Source organism: Pongo abelii, chromosome 12, assembly GCF_028885655.2.
Source record: "Pongo abelii isolate AG06213 chromosome 12, NHGRI_mPonAbe1-v2.0_pri, whole genome shotgun sequence".
NCBI lineage: Eukaryota > Metazoa > Chordata > Mammalia > Primates > Hominidae > Pongo > Pongo abelii.
The window spans coordinates 108,567,317-108,580,395 of record NC_071997.2 but is presented as its reverse complement, the minus strand read 5'-3'; the positions used below and the strand labels follow the sequence as shown (position 1 = coordinate 108,580,395).

The 13,079-nt window shown below is 44.7% G+C and overlaps 1 protein-coding gene across 9 annotated transcripts in view; it reads right to left on the bottom strand.

Moving 5' to 3' along the window:
* The window catches only part of ITSN2 (intersectin 2), a 158,389-nt gene that overhangs the window by 15,963 nt on the left and 129,347 nt on the right, over positions 1–13,079 (bottom strand). For all 9 annotated transcript variants that reach the window (XM_054548300.2, XM_054548302.1, XM_024242350.3 and 6 more), the window contains one exon: positions 2,090–2,211. In XM_054548300.2, coding sequence (XP_054404275.1) covers positions 2,090–2,211 — 122 coding nt within the window. The remainder of the gene's footprint in view (positions 1–2,089; positions 2,212–13,079) is intronic.

Sequence of the window (13,079 nt, the reverse complement as noted above, 5' to 3'; positions counted from 1 at the left end):
ATCTGAGACACTCTTCTCTTATGTCATCTTTCCAAAATGCCCATGACGTGCTGCTATTAGAATCACTCAAAGCTCTCCACTGTCTGTGTGATAAGACACAGACTCCTCCTGGAGGTTCCAGCGCCTATGAGACCTGCCCCCTGCCAACCTCACCAGCCTGGCCCTCAGCTACTTCACACTCCAGTCACCCTGGATGGCCTGTAGGCCCCTGACTCCCTCCATACATGCCGTCCCACTTCTGTTTCTTCCTCCTGGAGTAGAAAACTTGTCCTTGTCCAAAACATAACTGGGAAAGTTCTTCCTGGCTGGGGTGGTCACTACCCCCAGGTTTCAGCCTTACTGGCCCCACTGTACCTCTCCATCCAACAGGACTCTGAATTCCTGGAGGACAAGAACTTTCTTTCATCTGTGTTCTCTGGCATAGCCCTTTGCACATCGTGGTTTGTAATTCATGTTTACCGAGCTGAGTTGAACATGGATTCACAGAATTCAAGTATAAGTGCTGGGCACCCTCTAAAGAGAGTTTTACAGTTCCAAATCAGACTGAAGACACTAGGCCACTCCTGTGAGAGCAGTCCTGGAAAGACGGCCAGCCGCTCGGAGGCTGCTATGGAGGGACAGGGAAGTGTCTGGCTGTCCATCTGTTTGTTTATTTGCTGATTCATTCATGCCCCTCTAGCCATCCATGTAGCTGCTTTGTGCCGGGATTGGTGAGGTAAGCAGATGGGAATAAGATGGTCAGGCCTCTGGGAACCTTCATGAGGATGGTCATAAGAAGGCCTCACCTGTGAACGGTGCTTTTCACCCTGAATCCTGGACCCAGACCTGATGCTTCACTCCTCAGAGTATGGGGCAAGCACCCGGTGCCTGCTCACCTCTGTCCTAGTGTTAGGGAGACCTCCACACCTACTTACAGTGCCTTAGGATTGGAATCTGACCAGCAGCAGGGCTGATCCTTGTAGGGGGTTAATCAAAATGATGGGCTTTTCTTCTAGGCCATCTATCCTGGCCAGAGAGGTGCAGACATAAACACACCCAATTCACTAACTACTTATGGAAAGGCCGACCAAGGGCCAGGCTAAGTTTTGGGAACACAGGATGAAGGCTGCACAGTCCCTGTTCTCAGTGAGCCCACAGGCGTGCAGTGAAGATAGATATCACCAACCGAGAAGTGCCATATAGTTTGCATGGGAGGGGAACAAGTATTCCATGTCTGGATATCCCAGGCATTAGGCCTGCGTTTCAGGTGGAGAGTGAATCCAGGGCAGGGCTTGCTGGGGAACAGACGCAGAAGGATGCAGCCTCTGCTCCATTCTGCTGTGAAAGGCATGGGCAGGTATACGTTGCACCTGTTGGGTGTGTGGAGGTGGGGGACGCCTGTTCTTCAGGTGGTTTGTTAATGTAACTGGTTTTCTCACCTGAGGGTCTGTACACTGGGAACTGAAAGGCATGGAAACGAAGGTGTAGTAGAAATGGAAAGTCTTCTTTTGTTCACTCAAGCACAAATCATTTTAAAGTGCTACTTGTATAAGGATAGCTGTCATCAGCGTAAGGGTCACTGGTATAAACAAACAGTAGCTATATGATATTTGGGAACTATTTTACAATATGCTCCCATTGGGTTTTCCAAACTGATACAAACATGAGGTGAACACTTTCACTGTTTCACAGCTCCTCCAGAGATACCAGTTTATGAAAATGTCAGATGTTAAAACAGATATCAGGCAAATATCCGAGGAAGCTACGGTCTGCCATAGGCCCTTCCAATCCACTCTATCCCCATCCTTCCTTGATGGGGCTCCTGCCACATCCAACGAAGCCATGCGAATGCCCTCTTGTTCTCCCGCTTCACTCTGGTGACCTCATCTGGGGGAAAGAGCTCATTAGAGACTTTCAATCTCAAGCATTATCCGGCAGGCAGAGACAGCATTTGGAGGGTGTGAGAGCTTCTCTCACTATCTGTGAATTCACACATCAAAAGTGATGCCTTGCTTTGACTCTGCGTGGAGGCAGCCCTGAGTCTGATGCCCACTATCTCTCATGAGAGACAGCAGATACCTTGAGAGCTAGCCAGCAGCAGCCTCCTCACCTCGACGACGAGCTGAAGGTCAGCCATGTACCGCTCTTCGGTCTGAATCAGCTCATGAATATAGCCCTGTCTTTTCCTCTCAATTGGCTGCATTGTGTCCAGGGTTTGCAGATCAGCACACCCTGTGGAAAAAACAGGGTAGTTTAAAATATTACTTTAGTCAACTTTGTAGAAAATGGACATTTGTCAGCAGACGTGCTGGGTTTACAAATACTGCTTTGAAAGAACTACACAGCTTTAAAAAGAGCGCTGCTAACTTCTGCAGAGCAGCATGCGTACGTGGAGAGTTGGCATTAATGAGCCGGCACTCACAGGTTTCAATGTGCTCCTAATTTCTTTTCAGAACTGTGCAGAGCATGTGAAGAATCTCACCACCTCAAAACATTTTTTGAAGTTACTGAAATGATTAAATGAATCAGATGCTTCAGACCACTCCAAACTGCAGGGCCTGAGCCATTAGTGGGTCATTATATCATTTTGGTTTTTAAAATGCTGGTCAGGCCCAGCATTAAAAAATAAATCAATAGAAATTACCATGCATATGGCTTTGGTGAATATTGTGAAATGTTTAGTTATGTATGTATTCGAAATGTGAGCTACTGTTAAAAAAATGTTTGAGAAACATGTCTCTAGATTTCTCAAAGGAAAGTTCTAAGGTTATAAAACCTGAAATTCCCAGATCCCAGCAATTCCCAGAAGACCACTGCCTCATCTCACTAGAACAAATAACTCCTGGTACACTGCAGATATCCAGCCACAAATGACAGGAAAGTCACAAGCAGCCTTGCATCAGGGTGAGAGGTACTGCATTCACTTTGGATCAATTTACAGGCGCATCAGAGCTGAACTAGATGTCAAACTATGAAGTGACGTAATATCAGAGTCACTTAACAAGTGGCTGAGGGCTTGCCTATACACAGTGACATGGCAAAATACCTCAGGAAACCCTTCTTAGAAAAAAAAGCAAAAGCAGCCGGGCGCGGTGGCTCACGCCTATAATCCCAGCACTTTGGGAGGCCGAGGCGGGCGGATCACGAGGTCAGGAGATAAACACCATCCTGGCTAACACGGTGAAACCGCATCTCTACTAAAATTACAAAAAGTAGCCAGGCGTGGTGACGGGCACCTGTAGTCCCAGCTACTTGGGAGGCCAAGGCAGGAGAATGGCGTGAACCCAGGAGGCGGAGGTTGCAGTGAGCTGAGATCGCGCCACTGCACTCCAGCCTGGGCAAAAGAGCAAGACTCCGTCTCAAAAAAAAAAAAAAAAAAGCAAAAGCAGTGGAAGCTGTCAGAATCAAAATGGAGTCACTTGTGTTAAAAATCCTGACAAACGGCCAGGGAAGGCCATGAAGAGTTCTCATCCACGAATACTTGATAACTAGAACTATCACAAAAGACTGCAAAACCACAAACTTACATAAAGGCCATGGTGACCTTACACAAAAAAATAGTCCTGCAAGGTTATCTGCCCAGCAACTACCTGTCCAACCTCGGACTGGTGCCACTCTTGTTATTGATTCTCGCGGCCAAGGATAATTATATATATAAAAAATTATGTGATCCTCTTCATTTTTCCTTTAAAAACTTTTGTCCTCCTTTACTTCTCTGAATATGCACCTGTTGGTATGCATATTCCCATGGCAATAACTATTTTTCTTTTTCTTTTTTTTTTTTTTGGAGACAGAGTCTCGCTGTGTCACCCAGGCTGGAGTGCAATGGCACAAATCTCGGCTCAATGCAACCTCTGCCTTCTGGGTGCAAGTGATTCTCCTGCCTCAGCCTCCTGAGTGGCTGGGATTACAGGCGCACACCACCACGCCCAGCTAAGTTTTGTATTTTTAGTAGAGACGGGGTTTCACCGTATTGGCCAGGCTGGTCTCGAACTCCTGATCTCAGGTGATCCGCCCGCCTCGGCCTCCCAAAGTGCTGGGATTACAGGCATGAGCCCTGTGCCCAGTGCAATAACTATTCTTCAATAAATATCACTTTCTTTTAGAGAGTCTCCCTCTCTGTTATTTAGGTTGACAGCATGTAGGTACCCAGCAAGCTACAACATGAGGCAGCAAGTGGCTTGTGTCAGAAAACTGGGAAAGAGACGAATGAAGTAGGGAGACCTTCTGTAGCTAAGGCAACCAGGAAGGGCAGCAGAGCGAAGGCGCACCCTGCACCTGCCAGGACACCGTCCATCCAGCAGGGCGCGTTGCTCTTTCCAATCTCCTTTGCATTTGTAAACATTTTCTGTAGATCTGGGCTTACAGACAGTTCTAAGGAAGACAGCTTTTCTATATTCTACAGATGTTGCCAACAGCTTTAAAGAAATTACTCCCATAGAGAACAAAAAAAAAATGAACAAGGCAGGTTATGTTTGGTGTTTCTAAAAAGAAATCATAGACTGGATGTGGCGCCTGTAATCCCAGCATGGTGGGAGGCTGAGGCGGGAGGATCACTTGTGCCTAGGAGTTGAAGACCAGCCTGGGCAACAAAGTGAGACTCTCGTCTCTACCAAATTAAAAAAAAAAAAATTATCCAGGCGTGGTGGCATGTGCCCGTAGTCCCAGCTACTTGGGAGGCTAAGGCTGGGAGGACTGCTTGAGTCTGAGAGTTCAAGTTTGCAGTGAGCTGTGACTGCACCACTGTACTCCAGGCTAGATAAGAGTGAGACCCTGTTTCAAAAAAAAAAAAGGAAAAGAAAGGAACAGGGAGAAGGGAGGAAAAAGTGAATGTAAGGGGAAAGGGAAGGGAAGGGAGGGGAGAGGAGGGGAGTGAGGGAAGAAGGAAGGAAGGAAAGAAGGAAGGGAAGGAAGGGAAAGAAAAGAAAAGGAAAAAAAGAAGAAAAAGAAAGAAAGGAAAGGAAAGAAAGAAAGAAAAAGAGAAAGAAAGAAAGAAGAAAAATTAAAAAAAGAAAAGAAAGAAAGAAATCATAATGCCACTGTCATGTTCAAAATTGTTACGCTTTTAGGGGGATAGTATTTTATTATCTTCTGCCAGGGGGAACTGCAGAGGGTAACTGAGTGTTAAAAAAAATCACTGAGGCTAATCCAAATGTCTGCTTGATGAGGCTGTTGTGGAGCAAGGAGGAGAGGCTTGGTGACCAGACACCTGGTGAAATGGCACTGATCCTGATATGATCCAGTGGTGCTACTCGGTGTGGCCAGGTGATTGATGGAGGGAACTCAGACCAGTTTCCAAGGTTGCCCCACCTCCCACACCAGTGTCTTACAAACTTCATGTTCTGCTTTCAAGACTTTTGCCACATCCACATTCCATCTCTATTATCATTTACTTAATATTTTTCTCTAAACGTACTCATGTTCAAAGTTAAATGTGCTCATTGTGTTTCTTCTAATAATCATTAAAGCAAATATATAATCATTCGAATAAAACAGGTCCATTTTGTGTACCAGTGCGTTGAGTACCACGAGGATACAACTATCACACCTTGGGAAACAATGATTTACATTAAAAACCACAAGTATTGGCCATTCTATCTGGAATAATACCTTGGAATAATAGCAAGAACCTCAGATATTTGTTTCTAAAACTAGACTATACATTGCATTAGCTTTAGCAGGATAATGTGGGGACACCCCTGGCATGCCATGCCTAGCTGACCCTTTTGCATTTCATCACGACGGCTCTTCAACTTTTTTTTTTTTTTTTGAGATGGAGTCTCACTGTGTGGCCCAGGCTGGAGTGCAGTGGCGCGATCTCGGCTCACTACAACCTCCGCCTCCCGGGTTCAAGCGATTCTCCTGCCTCAGTCTCCGAGTAGCTGGAACTACAGGTGCCCACCACACCCAGCTAATTTTTGTATTTTTAGCAGAGACAGGGTTTCGCCATGTTGGCCAGGCTGGTCTCCAACTACTGGCCTCAAGTGCTCTGCCCATCTCGGCCTCTCGAAGTGCTGGGATTACAGGCATAAGCCACCACGCCTGGCCTGCTCTTAAATTTTTACCCTCTGTTTAAGTTTCCAACCCGACTCCTATCCTCACTTCCAGATGTTCTTACCTCTGATGTCAGGGAAAAAATAAAGACACGAGGCCCCTCTTCCTCCCCTTCTGTCTGTCCATTTGTCCCTGTGTGTCCTTCCTGAGTCAGGGAAGGAGGGGTCCTGTTTCTTTCTAAAGCCACTGTCTGTAATCAGCCTCTCCTCCAGGGCCCCTCCCTTTCCTTCACGCTTCTATGTTCACTCTTCGCCATTTCCTTCTTAGCCTATAAACATTGCTAAGTGTCCCTCCTATCCCACTGTTTGAAACCAACCAACAAGCACACTTCCTCCAACCCTCCCCCTCCTCAGCACCGCCTTTCTTTGGTCTCATTGGCAAATGTCACTAGAGGGGTTTACACCCATGGCCAGCTCTCGCCAGCTCTCCCTGTCACATCTCCACTCCGGATTCTGGTTTCTGCCCCACTGCCCCTGACACTGCTCTCGGGAGGGTAACAATGACCTTGGCATTGCCAAGTTCAGTGACCTCTTCTGAGCTTGCATCCTCCCCTGCCGGCCCACAGCACGGGCGCCTTGGATGAGAGGCTTTTTTGGAGACTTGAGTCTGCCTCTCTCAGCCCTTGAGCCTCTCCTCTTCTTGGTGTTTCCTTCCGTCTTCTGCCTCTGCCTGCTGCCCGTCTCTCTGCTCCCCCAGTCCAGCAAATGCCAAAATAGGCTCCAGACACTCCTGTCCTGTGCGGTCAGATGAATTCAGACAATGCTGCAGGCTGTATATCTCACTCGCAGGGCCCCATTGCACATTAGCCTATTAGGCAGTGAGAAACTCTGTGCTACAGAAAAATTTGATGAGCTCAGAGTTCCCAACACGTATTTGACCACAGAATCCTCTTTTTTTGAGAGGAGGGAGGGTAACATCTTTTTTGTCCTGAGAAAAGTCCTGATGAACTGAGGAATTAGGGTTTTATGGATAGGATACACCCCTTTGCCACCCTCTATACCTGCATTGTCAATACAGTAGCCCTTAGCAACCTGTGGCCACCGCACACATGCACTGTTTCCATGGTACTGGTTTGTGTACACGTCGTCTAACTGGTGCTGTTGTTAATCTGTGTAGTTAGTGTGTCAGTGGCTCTCACTGCACATCAGGGACTGTGTCTAACACATTTCTGTAATAGCAAGCTGAGCACAGCGTGTTGGCTACCTGCAGTCAGGGAATATTTGTTAGGGGGCAGAATATTGTGTTGGTCCTAGGCCTGTTTGTGCCCAGGTCCATTTCTCATGTTTTCCCTGTTCTGCTCTGGGCTGCAAAAAAGCCAATCCTGCAGGCTGTTTTTTCTAAGCTTCTGTTCTATTTGGCCTCTGCCTGGGTTTGGCCAATGAGAGGAAACTCTGGTAGGAGACTGAATATTACAGGGTGGAGTAGGAAAAATGTCCTCTCTCCAGAAGAGTGACATGATTAAAAAGTTTTTTGTCTGTTAAGTAATAAATGGAAATGCTGGGCTTGCATCTTACACAAACTTGGAGTTCAAGAATTCAGATGAATTAACACAAAAATTGGCCAGGTATGGTGGCTCACACCTGTAATCCAAGCACTTTGGGAGGCCGAGGTGGGCAGATCACTTGAGGTCAGGAGTTCTATTAGCGGTAAATGTGCTCAGACTTTGTCTGAAAATGTATTTATTTCTCTCTCATCCGTGAATTAGATTTCCAGCTGGACAGTTATTTTTTCTCTGTGTTGTATGTTATGTGCAGCCAGTCTAATTGCTGTTCATGTGGTTATTCTGGTTTTTCTTGGTGCTCACTTGAGGTCTGAGCACAAAGGAATCAATATTACTGTAAAAAAAGTTTACTGAATGTAGCTGGAAAATTACACATTTAACATTATTTTCAGATATTTCACTTTAAAGAAAAAGAACTTCCTAATCTCCCCAGGTAGCCTCCTCTGTTATTTTACTGGACCTATCGCTAACATTTAGTAGAGATGAAACCCCATCTCTACTAAAAATACAAAAATTAGCCAGGGATGGTGGCGTCCGCCTGTAATCCCAGCTACTTGGGAGGCTGAGGCAGGAGAATCACTTGAACCTGGGAGGCAGAGGCTGCAGTGAGCCGAGATCGTGTCACTGCACTCTAGCCTGGGCGATACAGCAAGACTCCATCTCAAAAAAGGAAAAAGAAAAACAAAAAAGAAAAAGAGAAACAAAAAAGAACACAAAAATTGGTCACTAGCCGGTGATACCCTTAGGGTGACTGGCCAAAGGAATGGTGCAACGGCCTGGAAGGTCCCACTCACAACTCCGGCTCCACGAGACTCCACAGGAAACCAAGTCTCATTAAAGATGAGCTCAAAGTAAAAAAAAAAAAAAAAATACAAAAAACGGGAAAAATCCACCATAAATTAAAAAATGAGGATTAGAACACCAAGAACATATGATAGTAGAACAAAAATACACATGGAGATGTAAAATATATACGTTTAACATTAACTCAAGACACATAATGAAGGGCTTGAAGCCATAGGTAGTCTATTAAAACAAAGAATAAGCAGAGTTGAAAAGGAATAAAAATGGCAAAGATTGTCATGGAAATGATAAATTAATAGATTAAATAGCAGATTAAACACATCCTAGGAATTAGTAAACCTAAAAACAGATCTGAAGAATTATTTAGAATGCAGCCCAGAAAGAAACAGAGATGGAAGGCCGGGCATGGTGGCTCACACCTGTAATCTGAGCACTCTGGGAGGCTGAGGCGGGTGGATCACCTGAGGTCAGGAGTTCAAGACCAGCCTGGCCAACAGGGTGAACTGTCTCTACTAAAAATACAAAAAATTAGCCGGGCATGGTGGCGGGTGCCTGTAATCCCAGCTACTCAGGAGGCTGAGGCAGGAGAATTGCTTGAACCTGGGAGGCAGAGGTTGTTGTGAGCCAAGATCGTGCCATTACACTAAAAAAAAAAAAAAAAAAAAAGATGGAAAACATAAAATGGAGGTTAAGAGACACAGAGGACAGAATGACAAGGCCCAACATACATCTGACAGGTAGTCCAGGAGAAGGGAATAGAAAGGATTGAGAGAGGTAATATTGACATTATAATGGCTGAGACTTTTCTAGAATTGAAGAATGATACAATGCCTCAAATTCAGAACAATGGCTTCTGATTAGGAAAAAAATAAAAACAAATCCATACCAGAACACCAAGGAGGGAAGAAAAAACACGATTAAACAGTCAGAAGGAAAAACCAGAATAACCACATGAACAGCAATTAGACTGGTTGCACATAACACACAATACAGAGAAAAAAATAACTGTCCAGCTAGAAATCTAATTCACAGATGAGAGAGAAATAAACACATTTTCAGACAAAGTCTGAGCGCATTTACCACTAATAGACATGACTGGAAAAACTATTAAAAGATGTATTTCAGGAAGAAGGAAATTACATAAGAAGGAAAAAGAAAAGAGATATGAGAAATGGTGAGCCAAAATACTAGTAAATGTGTAAGAAATCAAAATAATCATTGACTGGATAAAACAACAATAATACTGACTAAGTTGGCAGGTATAAATACAAGGTAAAGTTAAAACACAGAAATGTAATAACATGAAAGACAGAAGAGAATCATTACAGATAAATCATCCTCCTTGCACTGATCAGGAGAAGGAAGAGATATTGATCAAAGGCAAACAGGTACGTTAAAAATGGAAAGGTAACCACTCAAAGAACAGACATAGAATACATATTTCCCAACCAGTAGAGGGCAATAAAAGAAAAAAGAAACTTGATCAGTGCGACAGAAGTCCCTATGTCAGCAGAACAAAAGAGGCAAAGAAAATGCCTGGTAAATAGAAAATACATAATAAAATAGATACAAATAAAAGTATTAAATTGTTTTAGTCAATGTAAATGGCTTAAATCTGTCAGTGAAAAGAGAGGCTCTGGATTAAAAATCAGGTCATAGAAATGTTGGAAGTAGTGGGCTAGAAAAAGCTATCCAAATAAAAATTCTAAAAGCAACTGGGGAGGTTTTATTACAACAGACAAATTAGGCTTTAAGGACCCGTATGAGATGGTAGAAATATTCACCAGGAACAAGAATAATTCTGATCTTATTTGCAACTAACAGGAAAGCCTCAAAGTGTAAAATAAAAAACTGAGACCCATACCCCACCTCCCTCCAAAAAAAAGAAAAGAAAAAACTGACATATCTATAAATCGTAGTAGAGTTTAATATAGTTCTCTCAATGAAAATTAATGAGAATATGAAAGATTTGAACACTATTAACAAGGTTAACATATGAACACACATACAAGAGACTATACATTCTTTTTCCATAGAACCAGGCTGGGCGCGCTGGCTCACTCACGCCTGTAATCCCAGCACTTTGGGAGGTCGAGGTGGGCAGATCACTTGAGGTCAGGAGTTCGAGACCAGCCTGGCCAACATGGCAAAACCCATCTCTATTAAAAATGCAAAAATTAGCTGGGTGTGGTGACGGGCGCCTGTTATCCCAGCTACTCAGGAGGCTGAGGTGCGAGAATCGCTTGAATCCAAGAGGCAGAGGTTGTAGTGAGCCAAGATTGTGCCACTGCACTCTAGCCTGGGTGACAGAGTAAGACACTGTCTCAACAACAACACAAATAACCCACAGAACCAATTTCAACAAACACCAAGGAATCAATATTACTGTAGAAAAATGTTTACTGAATGTAGCTGGAAAATTACACATTTAACATTATTTTCAGATATTTCACTTTAAAGAAAAAGAACTTCCTAATCTCCCCAGGTAGCCTCCTCTGTTATTTTACTTGACCTATTGCTAATGTCTGTGATTGCTGATGACTCCCTCCTCATGAGATCCTTTTTCACTCATCTTCCAGGTCACCACCTCTCCTCTCCTCATATCCTCCCACCTCACTGGTCTGCCCTTCCACGGCTCCTTTGCTTGTTCCTCCTCAACTCTCCAGACTTCTAATGTCGCAGTGCCCTAAGATTCAGTCCTTGGAACTTTCCTCGACATACTCAGAGCCTTGGTGACCTAGTTCATTCTCATGGCTTATTTACGTACTGATAGGTCCCAAATTTACACTCCAGCCTGAACATCTTCCCTGAACTTCTTCACATGTTCTGCTGCATACTCAGTATCCCCATTCAGATGTCTAAAAGGCACATCAAAGTAACATCAAAAGCCAAACCCCTAATCATCTCCCAACCTGCTCCTCTATAATTTTCCACCTCAGTGGATGGCAATATCATCTCTCCAGCTGCTCACGCCACCTGATACTTCTCACACTTCATATTCAATCCACCTGTGGGATCCCTCTTCACGATACATCCAGACCACTTCTCACACGTCCCCCATGGCCATTCTGAGCCAAGATATCATCATCTTGTGCTTGGATTACTGAACTAGCTTTCCAATGGCTCTCCTGGCTTCTGATCCCTTCCCCCTCTTTAACCTGGCAAGGCAGAGCAGTACTGTTAAAACACACCAGATCATGTCACTCCTTTAATTAAAACCCTTGGCTGGGTGCGGTGGCTCACGCCTGTAATCCCAGCACTTTGGGAGGCCGAGGCGGGTGGATCACCTGAGGTCAAGAGTTGGAGACCATCCTGGCCAACATGGTGGAACCCTGTCTCTACTAAAAATATAAAAATTAGCTGGGCATGGTGGTGGGCACCTGTAATCCCAGCTACTTGGGGGGCTGAGGCTGGAGAATCGCTTGAACCCAGGAGGCAGAGGTTGCAGTGACCAGAGATCACGCCATTGTACTCCAGCCTGGGCAACAAGAGTGAAACTCCATCTCAAAAAAAAGAAATAAAAATAAAAATAAAAATAATAAAAATAATGAAAACCCTCCAATGGGTTCTTCTCACTCCAAACAAAAGCCAAAGTTCTTATAAATAGCCCACAAGAACCTAAACAACCTCCCTTATTTCCTAGGTCACACCCAGACCCTCACTTCCTCCTTCTCTCCTGCTCTTCCCTCTGTTCCCACCGCACAGGCCTCCGCACGATTCCTCAGGCACCACAGGATGCTCCTGTTGCAGGGATTTTGCAGGTGCTACCCCCTCTGCCCAGAATGGTCTTCCAGATATCCACGTGGCTCCCTCCAGATATCCTTACACCCCTCCAGTCTCTGCCCCCCGTCACTATCTCAGAGAGGTTTTATCTGAGTATTTTATTCAAAATAAAATCCCTCTGGATCCACCTCCCTTGCAGAACTCCCAGTCCCCTTCCCTGCTTTATTTTTCTAAGATGCTACACACTTCACATACTCATTTTGTTCGTTTTCTGTTTTGGCCTACTCAAACACCAGCTTCAAGACGGCAGAAATTTTTGTGTTTTATAATTTGCCACATCCCCAGTGTCTGACACACAGGAGGGCTTCAATAAGCATTTATGGAATGTGAGGTGAAGATCAACTCTGAGCTTCAGGAGACAGTACAGCAGTGTTGACTACAGGCAGTCAGAGAAATTGTTGAAAACTTCCTGGTAGGTCCTTTCTGGTAGACAGGACGAGTGGGCAAAGAAGAAAGATGAGGGATCATGGCTACTATCACGTTGATGTTCCCAGAGGAATAATTAGTAGTGGGCTGGGCCACAAGACCCACCCCCACACTGTGGGAGGATGTGGAGACTGAGAGACAAGTTACGAATCATAGGTATGTCGCACCATAGTTGGGAACCACTATTCCAAGTTACAGTGCAAGCAAGAATAAGAAGCAAACAAGAGATGCCTAAGAAAGGAGAGGGGAAAGATCTGGGCAGATTCCAGGAGGTAAAGGACAAAAGACAATCTGTGATGACGAACACAGAGAGTGCTTGTTCAGATTATGTCACAAGTCCCAGAAAAGTCCTTGCCCATTTGGAGGAGAGCAGTGCCAGTGAACAATGCTATTCTCTGTGTGCCCAATTATGCAGCCAGAGTATCACATAATGGTTTCCAGTTATACTGTAGTTAAGCTCAGTGAAAAGATGAGATTTTTAACAGTAAATCTAGATGAATAAACTGCATTTTCTGAAGGCTGCCTTTTTATT